This window comes from Phocoena phocoena, chromosome 1, assembly GCF_963924675.1.
Source record: "Phocoena phocoena chromosome 1, mPhoPho1.1, whole genome shotgun sequence".
In the NCBI taxonomy this organism is placed as follows: Eukaryota; Metazoa; Chordata; class Mammalia; order Artiodactyla; family Phocoenidae; genus Phocoena; species Phocoena phocoena.
In genome coordinates, this window is record NC_089219.1 from 25,141,350 (window position 1) to 25,163,666 (window position 22,317).

At 59.1% G+C, this 22,317-nt stretch overlaps 1 protein-coding gene across 3 annotated transcripts in view; it reads right to left on the reverse strand.

Moving 5' to 3' along the window:
- The window catches only part of ADGRB2 (adhesion G protein-coupled receptor B2), a 28,959-nt gene extending 12,864 nt beyond the window's left edge, over positions 1–16,095 (reverse strand). For all 3 annotated transcript variants that reach the window (XM_065897808.1, XM_065897800.1, XM_065897794.1), the window contains exons 1-9: positions 15,297–16,095; positions 4,330–4,413; positions 3,913–4,077; positions 2,538–2,702; positions 1,768–1,932; positions 1,518–1,685; positions 1,342–1,443; positions 1,076–1,182; positions 72–266 (exon numbers count right to left, since the gene is read on the reverse strand). In XM_065897808.1, the coding sequence (XP_065753880.1) occupies positions 72–266; positions 1,076–1,182; positions 1,342–1,443; positions 1,518–1,685; positions 1,768–1,932; positions 2,538–2,702; positions 3,913–4,077; positions 4,330–4,413; positions 15,297–16,086 (1,941 nt within the window). In that variant the 5' untranslated portion in view covers positions 16,087–16,095. The remainder of the gene's footprint in view (positions 1–71; positions 267–1,075; positions 1,183–1,341; positions 1,444–1,517; positions 1,686–1,767; positions 1,933–2,537; positions 2,703–3,912; positions 4,078–4,329; positions 4,414–15,296) is intronic.
- Positions 16,096–22,317: the final 6,222 nt, after the last annotated feature.

The window sequence follows — 22,317 nt, forward strand, 5'->3', positions numbered from 1 at the left end:
CCCGGCCTCCCCCTTCAATCTAGGGCTTCTGAACCTTCGGCCCTCCTTCCTCTTGACAGGGTAGAGGGTACCTGCACGTCATCAGCCGAGGGCACATAGGTGGCTCTCTTGAAGGTGTCAGTGACATTCCTCAGAATGTCCACGGAGAAAAGCAGGTCCCCACTGTAGTAGGTGCGCCGGGCCAGCAGCTCCTGCAGGCTCCGCACCACTTGTGACATGCCCTCGCCCGCCAGCATGCGCTGCCCCTTGGCCAGGTGCTCCCGAAGCTGCCAGTGACAGGTAGGCTGCTGTCACCAGAGTGTCAAGAGCTGGGACCCGCCCCTGGCCCATCCCACTCCAGTCCACCCACCACTTGCATCCAGAGGGGAAGGGTCAGATAGAGATGCTCAAAGAGATCATGGGGAGACAGAGTCTAAGAAAGAGACCCATAAAGAGAGAGAATCCCCAAACATACGTAAAGACTGAAATAGGAACAGCAAAAGAAAGAAGAAACTCAGATATACATATAAAAGACGATAAGCACAGTTGAGGGACAAGGCACCTCCCTAATCCAAAGAGGCCATCACAGGCTGGAGTGTAATTCGCTCTCTCTCGCTCTCTCTCTCTCTCTCTCTCTCTCAAATACGAGCTCCAAGCACAAACACAACAAATACCGGTTACAGTCAGACGAGTACACACAGACCACGCTCGCTAACAACATTCTTACCCCATGGCGGGCCCTGGGCTGGGCACTGGGGACATAAAAATAATTTCAACTTTGTCCCTGCCTTCAAGGAGCTCCCAGTCTCACAGGACACAGACATTGTGATGAGCACTCGTAACACCTAATGACTGAGAAGCTCAGGGGGCTGTAGGAGCACAGGGGGAGGCACTGGGGATAAGGGAAGACATCTGAGAATCAGGCCTTGAGGGATGAGTAGGAGTTTGTCAGACAAGGGGAGGCACAGCCAGGCAGAAGTGGGCACATCGTACGTACGCCAAGGCACATGGGCACGAGCAAGAATCGAGTTCCCTCCACGCCCCCCAGAGTCTGGGACAGATCCTGTGCCGCCCCAGCCCAGCAGGGTGCACTCACCGACAGATACAGGTAGCGGTACTCGTGGGAGATGCAGCGGGCAAAGCTGGGCAGTCCCCAGTAGGCCACGCCCTGGGCACTGAGGAGACAGCGGCGGCTGGCAGACCCTGCAGGGGGACAGGACAGAGGGATGGGTGTGGGGGCCGAGCTCTCACCCACTTCACTCCACACCTCAGGATGGAGGCTCAAAGAGGCTGGGGGCCTGGAAGGGAGCGGCAAGAATGGTGGGTGTGGGAGGCGTGCAGCGAGAGCCACCCGCCCCTTACCTGAGGCGTTGGGGGGGCACTTGTTGTAGATGATCTCTCCAGCAGCCGCCTTCTTCCACATCATCAGCATCACGTACTCGTCCCTGCACATCTCATGGAAGGCTGTTGGTACAGCGGAGGGGCTCAGCCAGGCCCAGGCACTTGCCCCCAAAGCCCCAGGGTCCAGCGGGCAATACCTGGACACCTCTTCTCACTGCAGGGCTTCACCTCCTCTCCGGTGCCCTCGCAGGGGTATCCCTGAGAGCCTGTGGCCTGGCACATGCGGAAACGGCGCTGCCAGCCTGTGTCACATGTCTTGGAGCACAGGCTCCACGCATTCCACGGCCCCCACTTGCCGTCTGTGGCTGCAGAGATGGGGGGCGTGAGCGGCCCCAGGCGCCCCCTGGGCCAGGGCCGCCACCTGCCGCCCCTGTGCCACGCACTCACCCGGGCACTCAAGGTTGCCGCACTCCCGGGTGTCAGTGAGGGCCCCGGTACACGTGGCCCAGGCTGGGCCCGCCACGCTGCATTTCCGGCTGCGCTGCTGGGTCCCATTGGCACAGGACATGGAGCACGGGCCCCAGGGACCCCATTCTAGCCACTGGCCTTCCACTGCATGGGGAGACACAAGCAGGGTTGGCTGTTGAGCAAGGGTGTGGGGATGCGTCAGGGCAGAGCACCGCAGGGAGATGGCATTCAGATTTGAATAAGGCCAGACCCACTGGAGAGGGGTGGAGGAAGTGGGGCTGGAGGGAGCTGGTGGTGCCTGGGCCTGGGCCTGCCTGCCTGCCACCAGCTCCAGGAACACAGGACTCCTCTCCACTCAGCACTGAGGCAATAGCTCTCTTCTGGCTAGGGAAACGGGCCCCAGGCCACCTTCTGATCTTTGCCCACATGTAAGCCCAGCTTTGTGTCCCCTCACAGCCCAGCTGGCCATGAGCACCAAAGTGCTATGAACAACAAGGGTAGTCCAGGGCTCAGGGGAAGGGGCACTGGCGAGCAGCCCCCTTTAGATGGAATCACAGGGTGCCAACTCCAAGTAGGCTGGGCCAGGTCACCTCCCACGCTGGCAGGTAGACTTTGCCAGTCTCCCCATGCTTGGTCAAAGTTCACTGGGGTTCCCCCAGGGGCAGGGCACTGGACCTGACTTCCTCCCCTTTCCCAACCCCCACCCCGGCTGGGCAGCGCCCGCCTGAAAGCCCACGGGTGCTACTGACCCGGGCAGGCGGCCATACTGCAGAGCTTAGTCTGCAGCTCGGGACCCTCGCAGGCCTTGCCGCCGTGCTGGGGGGGCACGCAGGTCCGCATCCGGCTCCGGGACCCCCGCCCGCAGCTGCGGGAGCACAGGCTCCAGGACCCCCACTCCTCCCACACGCCGTGCACTGCAAGGAAGCACGTGGCCGGTGGCTGGGCGGCACCTTGGCCCCGCCCACTGCCCACCCGCCCACCAATCAGGAGCTCCGGCAGCTCTGCCACCACTCCTCATTGGCTCTTCCCTGGGCCCCAGGATTCCGCCCTTTGGGGGTGGGGGGATGTGGAAGACACAGACTTCTAGTCCCAACTCACACAGGACACTGCCTGTGGACACCCGGACAGGGAGACTACAATCAACCCAGGAGGGGAGCCAGGGGTCCTCCTCTCCTGGGGGCACAGTAAAGTCCAGGAAAGGGCTCAATATCTACCCCACCTTACCCCATCCCCATCCCTCCCCACCCCAGATCCAGAGCAAGAATCCAACATGGCAGGCCTGGGGCAAGAGAATGCCCCTCCCCACCCCAAGCGCAGGGACACACAAATAGACACGACCCTCCACGTAGACACTGACACAAAAAGCTCACATTGGAACACGGCTTTGCCCCACCCCTTTGCAAGCTCCTGGCACACCCCCAGTTGCCAAGACCCCTTCCCAGGCAGCCCTACTTTAAGTTCCCAGCCAGGAGCTGATCTGGCCTAGGCACCACTTGGCTCCCTCAGGCGCAAGGGGCAGGACCCGCTGAAGCTGCCGAGCCCCTCCTGACCGACAGGCTGTCCCCACGGGCACATGCACATTTTCAACAGCTCCATGCTGAACTGAGGAAGGCTTCAGGGTCTAGGGGAGGCTCCCTGGGGAGTGGGATAGGGAGTCAGAGGAGGGAGGGGAAGGTCAGAGAGAGCTTCATTTTTTTTTTTTAAGTGGCATTTCTTTTAGATCTTGAAGGACAGGCTGAATTTTAATAGCCAAGGTAGAGGTGGAGGGGATAGGATGAGAATAGGCAAGTGCAGGGCGGTGGGAAAGTGCAAGAGGTGCCGGTGTGGCCAGAGCACAGGGAACACGGAAGGCGGTGAGGGTAAAAAGACAAGCCTTGATTACCAGGACGTAGGCATCAGGGGAGTGATGTGCCCAGAACCAAGCCTGCTGGTGCGGGCCTTGGTCTGATTCATCTGTGTCCCTGATGCCCTGTGTGGGGCTGGGCCCGGTGTGGGGGTTGGGGGGACAGTCAAGTTTGCTGAATGAAAGGAAGAGGCAACCAACCATCTTTGGAAGATGAACTTGCCCGAGTCCCAGGCAGGACCCGACCCTGCAGGCAGACTGGGCGGGGAGGACGGGCATACCTGGGCAGGTGGCTGAATTGTTGCAGGGCCGGGTCTCCCGCAGGGGCCCGCTGCACAGGGTCCCATAGGGGGAGGACACGCAGGAGCGGGTCCGCACCTGCAGGCCCTGCCCACACGTCAGGGAACACACGCTCCACGGGGACCACTCCTCAGCCGCTGGGTCGCCTACGAGAGAGGGACAGGGTCGGCGGCAGGGGGCATCTCCCAAGCACTGTCTCATAGGAATCCTCCTACCCTGACCCCAAGTGACAGGCTCTTCAGGAGGCAATCCAGCCCTGCCCACAGGCCTCACATGGCAGAGAGACACGACTGAGCTCCAGGACATAGACATAGACAGGCACACGCCAAGCACACATGCCACCAGACGCCACAGAGTCGGGCCCCCGCCACAGAGGAAGGGAGGCGGGCCCGAGTTACCTGTCTGCGCCATGTACAGCCCAGGCTCATCTGCAGACCTTGGCCACTGGGTTTTCACCTTCGGTTCCTCTTCCGGCTCCTCACCTGGAAAACGGAGGTTGTGGCAGGGGCTCAGCAGAGGCCAGCTCAGTCCCGCCAGGGTGGCACAGAGAGGGCAGCCTTGCTCACCCTCAGCCAGAGGGTCTGGAACCAACTGCAGGCGACGCTGAAAGAGCATCACGTCCTGCCCCCTGCCCCACCAACACCATTTTACAGATAAGGAAACTGAGGCTCAGAAGGCCACGCAGGGCTTGCCTACAGCCTCACGACTGTCTTTTCCTCCTGCCTCAGCCAAACTGGGGGAGACTGGAGAGGAGTGGCCGCTCATATTACTGAGCTCTGGGAGGCTTCTGTGCCAAGTGCTGTCCCTACCTATCTCCTTAACCCTCCCCTGGGAAGTAGGGACCATCACCTCCGTTTAAAGATGAGAAAACTGAGGCCGAGAGAGGGGAAGTGACTTGTCCAAGATCACACAGCTTGGAAAGCCTCAAGTCCAGTCTCTGTCCCCTCACAGGGCTGACCCTAAGGCAGACAAACAGCCAAGGTGAGCAGTTGTGACCACTCCGTAAGCTTGCCTCTGGGACACGATTCATGCCAAGCCAGGGGCTGGGCCTGGGGCCCAGATTCTGCTCCCCAAGCAGCGCTGGACTGTGACCTGGAGGCACAGGTCAGAAGGCCGCTCCTCTGAGACCTAAGGGCCTGGGGCAGGTGCCTCCATCCAGCAGACCCTACTCCCCCCCCGCCCTGTGGCGAGCGAGCAGCAGGCTCTCTGGGATCTGCTGCTGCTGCCTCGGCTCCCGCCTCACCGGGCTCTTGGCTGCCCGATTTCTGTGTCTGGTCTAGGCCTTGGAAGCACTGCCAGCCCTGGAGGAGAGGCTGGGAGCTCCCATTCTCCAAAGCCAGGCCCTCCTGCTCAGACGTGAGCTCATCAGGCCCTCTCCCACAGGCTGGGTAGCAGGGATGGTGGCAGACATGAGTACGGGGGAGAAAGACCCAGCTCACGTAGAGGCTGCTGGGCAGGTGGGATCGGAACAGTATTTTGGGACAGGGCTCAGCCTACGCTGTCCCCAGACTAGAAGGTATTCCTCTCCCCTACTCCCAGGCCCTCTCCTATTTCTGAACACCAGGTCAGCACCGAACAGGCACTCTGTGTTGGATGGAACCCAAGAAGGCTGTACTCTTCCTGCCCTCTGCCGCCCAGTCCAGGCTCTGCGTCTGAGAGAAAGCTCTTCCTCACCAGGCATGAAGAGTGGCCACTCTGAGCAAACCTGCTGTCCACAGGGCCCTGAGCTGCCACTCAGCCCAGCCTCTGGTCTCATCCACTCCCGGGCCCTTCCCTCCACTTCAGCCACCAGTCCCAGGACCTGGTCTTCATCATCCCCGAAACTGCTCCACCATCTCTGAAACCTGCATCTCCCCACCCCACAGGACACCTTCAGAGTCAGGCAACCCCGGTCCCAACTGGGGCGTGGACACTGACCAGCTGTGTGACCGTGGGCAAGTGTCTTTGCCTCTCTGACCCTGTTTTCTGACCTCTGTAGAACGATACTCAGAATACCCCCTACCCTGAGGGCTGACCTCAGGACTTCCTGACAGGAGATCACGAAGCCCTCAGCACCCTGCTTGGACATGGGGAGTGCTCAGAAGGCAGCAACCATCTGGTTTATTTTCACCATCTTCCCTTCCCTCAACACCTCCACCCCTTCAGCACCCTCACGTGCCACCACCCCTCAGCCCCCTGGGCCTCCTCCCTCTGAACAGCATCTGCCATGGCTCCTGGCCTCACTTTGGGCCCTGCCTCTATCAAGACCACAGAGAAGGTGCTGGAACCATGCCTGGCAGCTCCTGAATCCCCTCACCCAGCCTCTCCACCACACCCGCTCAGCCACTCCCCAGCCCTGGAGACTGTGACAAACCGCCTTCTCCACGCCCACCCCCAGGCTGCTAAAGAAATCTACAGCTGTGCCAACTGCCACGACAGATTCAGGGATGCACATCCGATGGCCGAGCAGGGCTCCCTGCCTTCCCCGTCCGCCGCCTCGGCGGGCTGTGCCAGACCTTGACCTCTCTGCTCAAGCCCATCTCCGCCCACTCCCTCTCTGCAACAAGCTCCTTTACAGAGAAAGCAGAAGCTATGACACAGGACCCCCCACCCACCCCGACTTCTTGCCTCACCCCTCCAACTCCCAACTTTCCTGAAGCCCTTCTCTTCACAAAGACCAGCCCCTCATCCCAGTGCTGCCTTCTATTCCTCCCGCCTACCTTCTCCGGAGGGCTCCACCCATCATCCCCTCTCATCAGCATTTCGTCAACATTCTCCGAGAGGCAGCCTGGGAACAGATCTAGGCCCTTTCCATTCTCAGAGGGGCCCTCCTCTGACCCTCCTGCCTTCTCTGGCTATTGCCCTCGGCTCCTCTTCACCATCAATGAGTGGTCCACAGATGGCACTCCAGTTTCTCACCTGCCACTCACGTCCTGGCTCAGATGTCACCTTGCCTGGTAAATCCACTGCAGTCTGGCTTCTGACCACATCTTCTGCTGAAACCGTTCTTGACAGAATCATCAGTGCCCTCCTTGTTGCTAAATCCTATGGGCTTTGCAGGCCTCATCCTGCCCCAGCCCTTGGCAGCATTTCGCCCTGCTGACTCTCCAGCCCTGAAACACTCCCCTCCCTGACTCGCCTGGCTTCCTGCTACCTCTGCCCTGCCTCTTTGGCCTGTCTGTTTTCCTGCTGCTTCCCACGTCTGGCATCCACACTTTGTCCTGTTTTCACAGGACAACACCGCCCCCCACCAGGCTTCATTAACCCCCTCTGAATGGCTGCTCCGAAGTCGTTGCGCCACCCACCGAACCTGTGCTTCACTCCCGTATAGCTTCCTGCCTCCTGGACAGGTCGCCTGATGGGGGGGGGGGGGGGGAGGGCCCTCAAACTCAGTGTGTCCACAATAGGATCATCATCTCCTCTCAAACCTCTCAAACCCACTTGTTCCCCACCTTCACCTGGAAAACTCCTACTTGACCTTCAAAACCCACCTCAAATGACCTCTTATAGGCAAAGTCTTCCTTATCCCTCACTCCCCTGCAGAGTTGGCTGCCCCCTCTTCTACGTGCCCACTCATCACAGATGATTCCATCTGCTGACTGTCTGAATTACCCGCCCGCATCCGAGAGCCCTTTGAAGAAAGGCTGTGTGAGCCATTTCCCTGACCACATGAACACCAGTACAGAATCCGGCCCAGAGAAACAGCAGTAAACACCAATGAACATGTTGCTCCTAGCTTCCCCCACCCCATGGGGGTCATTGGAAATGGTCGTTTGTCATCTTGAGTACCAGCTCTGACCTGCAGCCCGCCACCTAGACCACCCCAAGCTTGACATCCATTTATTAATAAGCGCTCTGGAGATGCCATTTGACCTGTTGCAAATCCAGCTCCTTTTTGGCATCTTGGCCATTACTGTTGTGGGTGGCAACCCCTCCCATCCCTGGCCTGGCATCCAGTAAGCCCATCAAATGCGGCCACATGAGAGACCAGCCTGACTTGCTTGTCGTGGACTCACACTGCTTCCTGTGGTGCCCCCGTCCTCTACTGACCACTCACCACCCGCTTGCTGGCCAGCCCCGCCATATAACCAGAGTGGTGGTTTCTAGAATCCACCCCATTTGAAAATCAGGACATGTCCCAGGTCCAGCTGTTGAGCCCCTCTCCTAGCCTCCTGGGCTGGACCAGAGAGGGGAAGGGACACGCCCAAGGCCACACAGCCGGGGCCTGTACTGACTGCCCTCCCCTCCCCACCCCCACCCAACCCCCCTCTGAGGAAAGCCAGTTCTCCCTGCGGGGGAAGAAGACAGATAAGACCAGAGGTGTCAGCCACTGAAACAAACGTGCAGGCCCCTGCCAGCTCCGGGCCCAGACCAGAGTAGGTGTGAGAGGAAAATGGGCCAAGAGGACAAGGAGGGGTCCAGGAAGGGGTGTGAGCACCCCCAGACCTCCTGAGCGTCCCACTCAGTGGGCGCCGTGAGCTGACTGGACCAGGGACTCTGATGCTCCCAGCCCTACCACCCGTCAGCTTTCCCACCTGGCTGCTTGCTGCCTGGGACCCGCTTCCCCGCTCAACCCTGGATGAACTCTAAACTGTTCTGTTTTGTTCTGAATAACCCCCTAGGAGATAATTTACTACACACCTCCTATGTGCCAGTCACTGCATGCTCTACATTACCTCATTTAATCCTCATTAGGGCAGGTTCTCCCATTTTACTAATGAGGTACTAATGAGGCTCCAAGGTCTCATCCTGGAGAGAGGCTGATGTGGGATTCGAACTCCAGCCTGCCTGATTCCAGAGGCCACTTTACGCTGAACTGCGCTGGCTCTGACAAAATGCAACTCAACTTGGACCTCCTCAGAGACGGCTTCCCTGATTCCCATGGCACCCCGAGTTACTCCCCCGCCTCCCCACAGCCCCCCACATACTTGCCTCTGTTCTCTTGTTTTCACACCTCTTCCTAATTGTTCCTTTGAGCATCTATGCCCCGCCTCTGCCAGGCGAGACTGATTCTCCCTTGTAGGCTCCAAAGTGGTCCTCTGGAAGCCCAGCCCCACATGCTTGCCTGCTGAGAAACCTTCAGTGGCTCCCCACTGCTACCACCACAGTAAACCTCTGAGCCTGGCATGCTCTGGTCCCTGCTGACGTGTCCAGTCCTGTTTCCCCCTCCCCACCAGGCAGCCAAACTGTGAGGCCCTGTGGGTCAGTGGGAAGGACGTAGATTTGGGAGCCAGACAAATGCAGTTCTGATCCCCAAGTCTGCATAGTCTTGCTGTGTGCCGTTGGACAAGTCGCCTCACCTCTCTGAGCTTAAAATTTTCCAACTGAGAATAGAGGTGACACTTCCTAATTCATCATGAGAATTAAATGATGAGAGATATGGGTCACCCGGAGCATAATAAACTCTCAATGAAAGGAGCTGCCACTCTCCTCTTGTTATCCCTTGAACATGCAAATGCTTTCCTCCTTCCACTCATCTGTTAATGGTGTTCCCTCCTCTTGGAACGCCCTTCCTCTACCTCAATCTGTCAAAATCTTCTAGATTTCAAATGCCACCTCCTCCAGGAAGCCTCCCTAGGATGACTACACAGAGGTCTGGGTGTGCAGGTCCCTTCTTCTGCTATAGCTCTGAGTATCCTGTGCTGATCCCTCTCCTGGCCCCTGAGGGAGTGTTTCAACCTCCCTTGACCTCTTGCACAGACGGCCCAGCTCTGAGCTGCCAGACACAAGACAGGCATTCAGCAAACACCAAATATCCCTGAGGGTTCCTCCACCCCAACCACACAGGACCACTCTGGTCTCACCCCTGACACTGGCAGGCAGGGTGGGCAAAGGCACTTTGCCATCTGAGCAGGACTGCACACACCTGCTACCTCATGCTCCGCAGACCCTGCCGCCCAAACTCCACATAGTCCAGCCCCCTCAGCCTCCTTTGTCATGAATGTGTTAAAAACAACCATGATAATCACCACTTCCATGGGGAGAGAGCAGTGCAATTTACAAAGCAGTCCTCCCTCCCCAGGGTCTCTGCATCCTCCCTGAGGCTGGCCCTACAGCCCCAAGTAGGCACCAACTGATCCCCCTGAAACACCGTTCTGTCATGTCCCTCCATGGCTCCCCAGCCCCAGCAGAACATCAGGACCCCAGGGGGGGCCAGGGCAGACGAAGGTGGCGCTTGTAAATTCTAGACTCTACTTGTGCAGTCCCATGCAACTGGGTACACCCAGCCAGAATGCCAGTCCCCTTCCAATGACTTCCTCCCCAGGCTGCTGGCCTATCTGTCCAGCCTCCCAACAGAGCTAGCTGGGGCTCTGCCACCTCCCCCACAGAGCCAGGAGCTCCTTGAGAGCAGGGACCGCGTCCCACTCATCCTTCTTCCCCCACGCCGCCCAACTTCTTGCTGCCTTGAAGCCCTCGGCCAACAGGGTGAGGTCCCAGTGTCTGGGTGCAGCAGTCAGAGCCTTGGCCCCATCTCCCACCACTGGGGCTACCGTCTGGTAAAGGCTGGTCTACTACAGCCCCCTGTCCCCAGCATGTTCACACGCCACGCCCTGGCACGGGCTGCTTCCTTCACCTTGAAAGCCCTTCCCCTTGCACCGGGAAATGACTTGGGGAGGCTCACAAATGTGCCATAAAATAACACTGGGTCATGGACTGAGGAAGTGATCCCCTTTCCAGGTCTCATTTTAGTAGAGTGACTATTTGCCAATCTGCCTGGGATAGTCTGGTTTAGGCCTATCACCCTGATGGAATTAATAGTACCCCCCTCCCCATTTATAACCTCGAAAATGTCCCGGCTCAGATGATAAATTATATGGCCAGCTCACTTTTAATCCTTCCAAGTGCATGAGAAAGAAGGTCTCCGTGCAGTCCGAGACTTTAACACATCCCCAGTACGTGCTAATTTCTCTTTCTAACAGATTGAGAGGAGGGATGAGCGTCTAGCTAGAATTTGTTGTTTCTCTGGTTATCTTCTATTTCAGATAAGTGATACTCTTTTTCCATTGATGATATGAAATTTCTTTTTAATGTATTAAATTTCAAAAGCAATTCGATTTAAAGAAAAAAATTCACAGGCTAGTGAATTCCTATTCACTCCTCAAAACCCAACTCAGAATCACCTTCTTTAGACCACCTTCCCACCCCTTTGTGGTTTAATCCCTCACTCTTCCTCCTCCCTTGACATCCAGCACATACATTCATACCTATTACACTAAGTTATGACAACACACAACTACTTACCAGGGATTTACCATGTGCCAGGCACTGTGCGAAGCATTAACCCAAACTCTCTTGCTTAATCCTCACCATTACTCTTTAGAATAACTCCACTATCCCCATTTTATAGGTGATGATATAGGGATGAGGAAACATGCCCGTCGTCACACAGCTAGTCAGTGGTGGTGTCAGGGGTTGAACCTGGGGCTGGGTGACCTCAGCCTGTGGCCCTGACCACCACTGTACACTAGTGGTCACTCTCCCCCACCAGAGGGCAGAAGGTGTGTCGGCTTCACCTCGGATCTCATTCACTCAGAGCCACTTCAAGGCCTGGCGTAAACTCCATTCTGATAAAGAAATGAAGACGTGTGTGATGGATGGGCTGGGACTCAGTCCCCTTTGAGATGTCTGGGGGTGGGGGGTGGGGTGGTCTGTGCCCCACTCCCCATCCCATGATGGAGCACACAGATTTCTGGCAGCAGAGATCTGGGCTGGAAGGATCCTCCAGGAATCGTACCACATGCGCTAGGTCTTCCCCCACCCCACTCTGAGAGAGGCCCTGCCTCCCCAATGTCCGCACCCCAAATAGTCAGGTAAGGTAGGGCCTCTCTTCCTGCCACCAGACCATGGTCAAGGAGAAAGCCAATCGAGGACTGGGTCAGGCAGGTGAGAGGCAGCTTCCTAGAGGAGACAGGGCTTGAGTTGTGCTTGGAAGGATGGGGCAAAGGATAACCCAGGGCAAAGGGCATTCCAGGTGAGGGAAACAGCCCAAGCAAAGGCAGAGAAGCCAGAAAGCAGGGGGTTCTGGGGCCAGTAGGAGCCCCAGTTGAAAGGGTGGGAGAGAACCAGAGGGAAAGCAGGTGGCAGCTGGGTCAGGGGCGGGACTGGAATGCCAGGCTGAGGAGTCTGGGCCACGTTGGGGAGTCCCTGGGGGCTGAATCAGGGAAGTGACATACAGAGAACGGGGGGTCCTGAGGTCCCAAGGGGGTAGCGCCTTGTCCAAGTCACACAGCAGCAGTGGCAGAGGGGAGATCTGAACCCATTCTTGCCTCCCAGGCCTGACACTCAGGGGACCGCAGGGTCACCTGGCGCCCATGCCTCTGGAATGGAGCCTGGATGATGGAGATGGTGGGCTAGTAGCCACCAGCCAAGGGTGGGACAGTGCCCCTGGGGGGAGGCAGGCAGTGTGGCAGAGGAGGGAGGGGGCTGCAAGAGTGAAGGACATTTTCTCCCAGATGTCACCCCGCACAGCCACATCTCAGGATCGGAGGGTCAGCAGGCAGGAACTGCAGGTTGGCGACCGGCTCCCTGTAGCTGGGCTCTGGAGCTGGTACCAATTCTACCACCTGCCTTCTGGCCCCGGCCTCGGCCAGCCTCCGTGCCTGTCCTCCGTGGAGCTCCTTCCTGCCTTCCTTCCCTTTCTTCCTCTCCCCCCACTTAACAGATTGCGGCAGCAAGATGGCACAAATTTATGGCTCAACTCACCAAAAATAACAAGAGATTTATCAAAGGCAGTTTGCGTGAAATTAACAGGCGTCTGTACCCTCTTGTCAAACGCACTCAGCTCTGAGGCGGGCCCAGGCCCTCCGCTCCCAGCCTCATGGCTCTTCCAGTACCAACCCAGCTCCACCCCGCTTGGCCTTGTGTTGATCCTACCTGGGACGCCCCAGAGAAGCCGAGCACAGCTCCCCTAGCCCAGTGCCTGGCAGAGGGCCTGGGATGAGGATCTCACCTCTTCACCACCATCCCACCAATCTTGTCCTCAAGCTGGCAGCTCCATGTGCCAGCCAGTTCTCCTGCAGCTGGTACGTGTCCAACTGGCCCAGTGGGAAGGAGGTGAAGGGAAGCATGGAGGTGAGGCCAAGGGCTTGGCCAAGGTGGTGCTGCCACCAGGCACAGAGTGCTCCAGGCCCTATGATGCCACTGGCCCTCAGATGCCCCCTGCTGCATGGAACAAACTGAGTCGTGTGCCCATCATCTCTTGCCCCAGAGAGGGTGGGCAGAAGGTAAGAGGTGGCAAAGAGGAAGAATCTCTTGCCTGCCAAGGGAGAGGAAGGGGCTGTGCCAGCCCAACTCTGGGCACCAGTGTGCCCTGTGAGCCAATGGCTGATGCCACTTCACCACCACCCCTGCCCCCCACAACTCCCTACAAGAGCCCTCCCTGCAGGCCATCCCATGGAGCAGCCTGGCAATATGCCAAGCAGGACAAGGGGCATGAGCTGGGAGCCCAGGGCTCCCTACTCAGAGAAGATACCAGGCTTCATGCCCAGGGACAACCAGGATCTAATCTCCACCCATCCTCAGTCCCAGAGGCCTCTGCAGAGGCTCTGATGATGGTGGGAACGATGGTGCCCTTCCCATCACGAGCCCACTCTGACCCCTAAAGACACCCCGGCTACCAACCAACTCCCGCTTCCGACTTCAGCCAAGCCCAGCTGGCTGCTCCTGGCTCTGTGCTCCACCTGGCAGCCTGCCCAGATGGTGCCTGCCCAGGAGGGCAGAGCCTCAGTCCATCCACTGTGGACCACTGGGCTGATGGACCGCAGAGAAAACCAGACAAAAGAACCCGCCCTCTGCCGAGCACAATAGGGGAGGCCCCCACAGAGTGACAGGCAGTGGCGGCCAGGCAGGAACAGCCATAAACCTCCTGATATACGCCTGGCGCTCTCCGCCGATGTTCCACAAAGAAGCAAAATTCAATTTCTTCCTGCAGGCACTAAATCCCAGGCCAGCCTCCAGGGCCCGTAGCCTGCCCAGGGCCTGGCTGTCACTCGGATGGCTTCATCGACTGCTGTGAGAGGCCAAGCTGGCCTAGGGGAGAGGCCAGAACAAGGCCACTGGGCACTTGCCATGGATGGGTGTGATGCCAGATGTCTCATGAGGGAGGCTGAGAAGCCTCTTCCCCAAAGCCTTGGGAGAGGCTACTGTCATGATAAACACCTCCTCTAATTAAACCAGGGCTATCTCCCCGTTTTACAGACAAAACAACTGATGCCAAAAAAAAGGATCTACTCAGTGTAACAAAGACAGTTCCCAGCTTTCGGGTTCTGTTTCCAAAGCAGGCATGGGAACAGATCATACCCCTCCAATACTCCTAGCAGCCCTCACACGAGAGCCCCTGTGTCCTTGTAAAAGCTCTCAGCCAGATCCAGATGCCCCTCTGACCCATCCCTGCGTGACAACCTCACAATGGTAGGCGAGCACGTGTTATCCCAAATGGGGAAACTGAGGCCCAGAGAGGGGCGGGAACTCCCTGTTAGTACCAGAGCTGGAAACCAGATCCCAAATCTGCCTCCCTCCCACCCCGATGTCCTGGGCCCCCTGGCCAGTCCCTGGCCCAGCCCTGTTTAGCAGACACTTAGGACCCAGCCAAGGATCTTGGGGCCTTGAAGCTGCAGGAAGGAGGGTTGGCAGAAGGTGGCCGTGGCTGAGGGAGCTGGGTGGGAGCGGAAGCAGGCAGGACTCAAGGGCTTGAAGAGCTTTTGCCCAGTCAGCAGGAAGCTCTAGCAGCTGGCGGCCTTGGTCCCATAAGACGTGGGCCCAGAGCGGGGGAGAGGGACGCTGGGAGCTGAGCCAGGCCAGCCCTCCAAGGCAGCCTCGAAGTTCAGTCCTCTTCACCCAGGCACATTCTTCTGTGCCTTCCTCTGCCCTGACCCTGGGGCCACAGCCAAAAACCACTGACCCATGTGGGCAGGAAGACGTCCCTGCGCCCTGCCTACTCCAGCCTCCAGGTAAACTTGTCAACATGCAGTGCCAGCGCCTGCCGCCGTCATTCCCAGCTTTGGGCCTTTATATACACTGCTCCCTCTGCCTGGAATGCCCTCACCACTCCTTTGGCTTGGCTTGCTTCTACTTGTCCTTCTGATCTCTGTTCCTGTATCACTTCCTTCAGGAAGCCTTCCCTGACTGCCCAGGTAGGAGGTCCCTCCCTGGGTTTATCACACTGCATTGTCTATGGGGGTCTATGCCCCCATTCATCCACCCAGACTGCAAACTCTTCAAGAGGGAGGTCTGACCCCAATCCACTTTGGTGACCCCAACACCGGGACAAGGCTGGACCCAGTGGAGACACTGGAGAACAACCACACGAATGGCCCAGCATCCGCCAAGATGGGCACCATCAGCCCTCCAGACACACCCACCTCACCTGGGCCCTGCTCAGACTCACCATATCTCATCTCTGTGGTGAACAGGTCATTGCTGCTCCCCGAATGCAAATCGGCCTCGGCAGGTGGGGCTGGGCCCCCAGGCACCAGAGCATTGGACAGGGTGTGGGCAGCAGGAGGACCCGGAGGCGTGGTGGTGGCGGGGCTGGCCCCTGTCTCACCAGGGCAGCTGCAGCCCGGCTGGGCAAAGCCACAGGCCCTGCCAGCCGCACGGCCGCACTCCTCGCTCCAGCGACACAGGACGCCGCAGGTGAACTGGCTGGAGTTATTGTTGTTGATGAGCAAGACCTCGACGAAGCGGAAGGCCAGGGCTGCGGGCGCCAGCAGGCGCGGGGCCTCCGAGGGCTCGGCCGACAGGCAGAGCTGCACGAAGTTCTTGTCGAAGTGCAGGAAGGTGAAGGGGCCCGAACCGCCGCACAGCTCCAACCCCGCAGCCTCCTCCTCCTCCTCTGGCCGCCCCAACTCCGCCCGGGCCTCCGCCTCGTCGGGGCTGGGCCGCAGGCAGGTAAAGTTGACCAGGTAGTGGTCCAGGGGCAGCAGGCGGGGGGCAAAGTGGGCGCACACCTGCTCCTGGCGGTTGAAGCGCAGGTAGAGGGAGTACTTGGTCGGGTCTGGGTTCTCCAGGGTCCAGGAGCAGCCCGAGGCGATGGTAGGAAAGAGGTCCTGCAGTGAGAAGGCCCCGTAGAGCACGCCCGAGGCCAGGGCAGAGCAGGCGCTGGGGGCGGGGTCGAAGGCGGCAGCCAGGCGCAGGGACAGAATCACAGATAGTAAGAGGGGACAGGCTGGGGTCATCCTATGTCCCTTGCCCTGTGGAGAGAGACAGTGGTCAGTGGCCCCGGGCGCAGCCAGCATGGGCTCTGAATCTCCCGTGGCTAGCTGCAGGTCGTGGGCCTTGTGGTGAAGACTATGTTCTTTTAAGTCACCCAGGTCCACTTATGTGATCTTAGACAAGGGACTTGACCTCTCTGAGCCCCTTACTTGAGAAATGAAGGCCCTCAGGAGAGCGTCTGCAATCTCGTAAACCCTTAAGAAACATGAGTTATGACTATTATTCCGTGGTTCCTCCATCGGTCCCATCAACCACCAGCATCTCGGCCTGACGTTCAGATCCGGCCCGGGCCCCACCACGCAACTCGTACCCTCCAGGACTGCTGCCCTCAGCCGCAATGTGTCGTGATCAGCTGTGAGGCGTGGCACACATAATCCAGAGGTAATTGTCGAAGTAGCGATGTTTGACAACGATTTGCTTTTTTATAAATCACACCAATTCAAGGTTATTCCCAGAACAATGTCATTCTCACTCACTTGCTTTACTGAGTGGGAGATAAAGGGGAGGAGTTACCGCTGGTGTGCTGGGGACTGAGCACAGCCTGAGCCATGCCCATGGGAGGGCATCGCAAGTGTGAACGTCATGGCTATCGCTGCTGTGGATTTCCTGCTGGAAACAAGGGGGAGAGGCATCTGCAAAATGGGTGCAGTTGTTCCCCTCTAACCCCTCTTCCCCTCCCACCGTGGTGTTATCCTCCAAGGCCTGGCGCAGGGCCTGCTACCCCTGGGGAGGCCACCAAGCCATTTCCCTCCTCTTAGCTCCCACAGCCCTTTCCTGAAAGTGTGCATCACCCAATCGTGACCACTAGCCCTTGCTATGTCGCCAGGGCTAGCTCACTCATCTCATGAGTCTTCAAGCTCCTAGGAGTGGAGACCAGCGTCCGTTGATTTCTAACTGCCCCCAAAGCACTGAGCTGAGCTCGCAGCAGCTGTGCATGTACTCCAGGTGTGGAAGGGCAACCAGGACCCAAGCTGACAGACACACAAAGCAGTCACGCCAGAGTGGACAAGGGATGGGGGTGGGGGTGGGGGGGGCGCTGCAGGTGCCTCGCACCTACCAGGCCAGGGCAGAGCCACTGCCCACAGCCTCCGCCCCAGCTGTCCAGGTAGCGGACGGTAGTGCCCAGGCTCAGCCCCGCTTCCAGCCCTGCCCCCAGGCGGGGTCCACGCTCCCTCCCTCCTCCATGCCCAAAGCATAGCTCACAGCACTGGATGGGCCCCCAGAGCCTGGTTGTTCCACATTAGAGGAGAAAAGATGAGGCTCTGAGAAGGGAGGCAATCATCTGCTCAAGATCACCTCAGAGAAGCCAGGCTGGGACTGGAGTCCAGGACCTGAGGCCCCAGCCCGGGCTCTCCCGCATCCACCCTTAGCTTCCTGCTCTGGCCCCTTCTCTGCTCCTCACGCTCTGGGAACTGAATCCCAAACACAGGATAATTCACAGGGTGTGGCTAGATTGTGCCAGGACACAGCTGCTCCCCAGGGACAGGTTTTCCCATGGCTGTTCAGGAGTCTAGAGTGGTCAGAGGTGGGGGGTGGGGGGTGGGGGGGAAAGGAATGAGAATCCCAGAATTCCAGTTCCTGTGCAGCATCCAGGGAACTCCTCGCTGGCCCAGATCCCACGTGCTGCCACTCTGAGCCAGGCCCAAGCCCCAAGCGCAAACACACATTTGCCCCTCCTGAGCCACAGCGGAGTGGGGAGGCAGGCTCTAGGCAGGCGCATTTACGAGGAAGGAGCCACACCACCCTCCTCCAAAGACCTGCCTGGAGTTTTCCAGCAGAAGCCAGTATAGGCTGTGTCTCCTCTGACCGGCACAGGGCTGGCAAAGGGACCAGACCCCTGGCCTTCCCACCCCACATCATGACTGTGCCAGACCGTTCAGCCTGCCCAGCCTGCTGCAGCGCCCGCGAAGCCAGCGGCTGATGATGAGTGACATCCAATCCCCCCGCTGCCCCCAATTATTTCTAAGCAGGCTGCAAAATTCAGGCCATGGCTGTAGCTCAGCGGAGGGGAGGTGGGGCCTCATTATAACTGGCCTTGTCTCCCCCACTTAGAGCAGGGCAGGGGATCTCCACGCACAAACACGCCAACACCCTGTGCCCTGCAGACATGCACACAAAAGCATGGATGCACAGACACGTGTGTAGCCAGGCATTCTGCCTGTGAAGAGATACACATGCACACAGACATGCACAGAGATCGGAGTAAACCACAGATGAGTGAACTCCATGCACACGAGGTGTGCACACTCACATGGACAAGGCTGTCAAGAGCCAGACACTCATATACACGTGCAGAGATGCATATATACTCTCTAGCGTGAACACACAGGTATTTGGGTGTTTGAAGCTCAGCATCAGGCAGGATCTGATCTGCTGCTCCTTCCTTGGTGTTCCTGAAACTGAGGGCTCAGGCCCCCAGCCCCATCTCCTGAGCCTCCCCTGCTCCCTAGTCCATAGCTCCAACCCATCAGGAAGCACTAGGTCCATATCCCTCAGAGCCACAGCCTGGCTTCTCCAGAACTGAGCCACCTCTAAACCCTGCCCAAGCCCCATCCTCCACTCCGTCTCCTTCAGACACCTCCCCTCACGTCAATTCCGGAATTACACCCTGGGTGTATATGACTCTCACTGTTCCTGCTGTGACATAAGACCTTCTAGGGGCCCCTTTTTTATATCAGTCTCCATCCACAAAATAAGGCAAGGAGCCCAATTCCAAGCCGAGTCAGAGACCGCCTCCCCTGGGAAGGGACCTAGAAGGATCCTGGCCTCACAGGCAGCTCAGGTGGTTATGAGCCGTGATTAGCCTCCCTGAGCCTGAGTTTCCCCCTCTGTGGAGTGGAGACACGATCCCTGCCCTCAGGACGGCATACACCTTCTCATTCAGCCACCTGGTGAGTTCCCAGCACAGAGCCTGCCATGGGGAGAGCGCTCACACCATCCTTTCCCCTTCCCCCTCCCTCTTCTCAGAACCTCACAGTCTCTCCTGTTTCCTGCTGAAGTTGAGGTCAGTACCTCTGAAGGCTCTTTGGCTTAAACCTCAGAGTAGCTTTGCCACCTGCAAGCCCAGGAAGACCACAGACCCTTCCACGCACAGAGCTAGACAGGAGGGGTATGGAGGTCACCTCCGAGCAAGAACTTCCTGGGTCAGGAGGCTGATGGAAAGGATAATCAGTAGGCCACCTCCCTAAGGACCTCTCTGGGAGGAGATGGGTGAGGAGCTCAATCTCAGTCTCAGGATCCCCCTCCTCCAGCCACAGGCCCCCTTCACCGCATGCCCCCCTGCCCCCCTCAAACCTGAGAATCCCACCCTCTCTCCAAACACATTCATGCCCCTTTCCTCCCAGATCCCACAGGCCTGGGCTTCCCTTCTGCACCAGTGAGGGATTCCGAGGCTTTCCAGCAGCTGGAAGGGCCAAAACAAGACTGGGGTGGGAGGAGGCATAGGACGTAGTGCGGCGGGGAGGGGCACCTCAGGGCAAGGGCTGGGTCTCCGGGATCCCTGGGATCGACCCCTAGCCTCCCGCTAGCTGAGAGCAGGGGCGCCGGGCGTCGGGAGCCGGGAGCCCCGGCCGCGGGCGGGGGAAGGGCGGTGGGTGGGGGAGGGGGCGCGTCGGTGCGCACATCCGTCGCGTTTATCCACCTGGCAGCCCCAATTCGCCTGCCCGTCACTCACCCTCCGCCTCCCGGGCGCTCGCAGCGCGGCGGAGCCCAGACCGACACGCGGGCGGGGACCCCCGGGCCTCGAGGTCCCCTGCCCTTGCATCGGCCGGGGACGGGGTCCTCAAGCACCCCTCTCCCGGAGCTCTGCCACCCAGGAAGGCACACACCCTCCATCCAGCCTTGGGAGCTGGTGGGCCGGACCGAGGGGAGGGGGCGAACCTCCCCAGTGCAGCCCCTCCCTCTCCGGCTGGCAGAGTGTCTCTCCGTCTGGCGAGGGGGGCAGGGGCCTCCGACACACCACTAGGATGCGGGCCCCCAGCCCCCCGCGGGGAGGGGGGGGCGGTGCCGTGCGCGCGGGCGGCGGGGGAGGGGTCGGTGACTCAGCCGCCCTCCGCCCGCCTCCCCGGAACTTTGCAGCAGCTGGAGCCGCCGTTGCTACAGGAACCGAAAGCTTTTGTTCCCCAATGTCAGGGCTGCCCCGGCAGGCGGGAGGCTGGGAGGCTACCACTCCCCGGTGAGACCCAGGCCCAGCCACACTGCCCAGAGGGCTTCCAGGCCAGCAGAACGTCACGAATTCGAGGCTCCTCTCTCCCCCTTGCCCGCCAAAGCCAGGTTTCTTCAAACTCTCGGGGCCCTCTGGCCAGGTCGCCGCCTAACTCTGACCCGGAGCGCTAACTGCCCTGGAAAGTTCCTGCTGGCGTCTCTCCTCATGGGGTAGGTAGAGGTTCTTCTGGGCCCCATGTGCTCCTCTGTGACTGATTTCCCACGTGGGCTGCCCCCCCGCAAGAAGCAGCCTACCTTTGGGGACCTTGACTTGGTTCCTCCACTTCCCCAGCTTCTACACTTGAACCATTACCTCAGAGGCCTTGGCCTTTCACTGATGCCCCTCTGATCCCGGAGGAATCTAGTGGGGTGTTGAAGGATGGGTGAGGGAGGGGAGAGACTAACGGTCACAGGCTCCCTGGACCCATTCTGGACCTGAAGCTATTCTCTGGCTTTATTATCTTGGAGGTTGGAGCGATGTCACTAGAACTTATTCTGCATTTCTACTCTGGGATTAGGAGTGGAGTGGAGAGGGGCCTGACCTTGGCCTTGAAGAGAAACAGCCCAACACACCTATCATTGTTGAGCATTACTGGGTGCCAGACACTCTATACAAACAACCTAATATCATTTCTTCTAGCAACTATATGAGGCAGTTATCACTGACCCATTTTATGGAGGGCCAGTTGAGGCTCAAAAAGGTTATATAGCTTGCCCAGGTCACACAGCTTTTGAACCCAGGTCATCCAACCAAAAGCTGAGTTCCTAACTACTCAGCTCCATTACCTGGGGGTTAGGGGGGAGGGAAGAGGGCAGAGACTAGCTGGGACCTCACTCTAGGTTACAGAAATGCCTACTGCACACACCCACCCCAGGCTGGACCTCTTTCCTTCTGAAGAGTGATGGGGGAGGGAGAGAGAAAAGGGGAGCAGAAGGAGAAGAGAAGGCAGAGAAGGGAAGAAGAGGGGGGAAATATCTCTGTCAATCTTGGTCCAGAGAAGACCCTCCCTCATGCCCCCCCCTCCCCTGCAAACCAGGGCATGCCCTGCAGAGTCCATACTGACCCTCACCCCTGTGGCAGCGCATGGGATGCTCCCCAGGTCCCTGCTCTGTCTCAGGGCCAAGTGGACTCCCCCACTTCCTAATCCATGCCCAAGCCAGGCAGAGACCACCTTTGCCCCACCACCTAGTGGGTACTGCCATGGGGTAGACAGACAGAGGCTTCCTGGGGACACCTGCCCAAGCCCAAACAAGCCCAACCAGAGCACCTCAAATCCAGGGGCCAATCCTGCTGGTCTGTGCCCTGAATTGCTGCTGGGATAAGCCCTCCACCCCACCCCACACCTCATCCCCAGAGCATAAGGCCAGACAACCAGGGCTGTTCTGGCACGGCTAGCAAGAGAGGGCACCGGGCCTCGCCCACCAGCCTCCTCTCCCCAGGGACTTCCCGGCGCCCCGCAGCCACCACTGCTGCTCGGGCTGCGGAAATCTAGGGTTGCCCGCGGGAGGAAAAGGGGAAGGTGGGTCCAGGGCTGCGGGCAGGGGGCGCCAGAGGACGCCCAGGGGCCCGGCCGGCAGCTGGCGAGGCGGGCAGGCGGGCAGGCGGGCAGCATCTCTTGGCCCGGGAGCCCCTCCCCCCGAGGGCACCAGACCCTTCGCCAGCTCTGCACTGGCCGTGGCGCGGAGGACTTCCCTCGGAAAGAGCTGACTGCGGGAGTGGCCGCCAACTTCACGGCCTACAACCCGCCCTCCCCCACCCCCGCATCATGCCAGCCCCCGGGGCTGCGGGAGGGTGCGTTTGGTGCCCAGCTCTATGCCCTGGGGGTGGGAGGAGAGGGATGGGGGATGGACAGAGATACTCCGACCAAAGATGGACAAGGGAGGCAGGGATGCGAGGCCAGTCGAGTTCCCAGGCTGGAGAGGAGCTCCAGCCGGGGCTCCGAGCAGACATGGGGAGCACGGCCCCAAGTCCAGGCTGAGGGGGAGGGGAC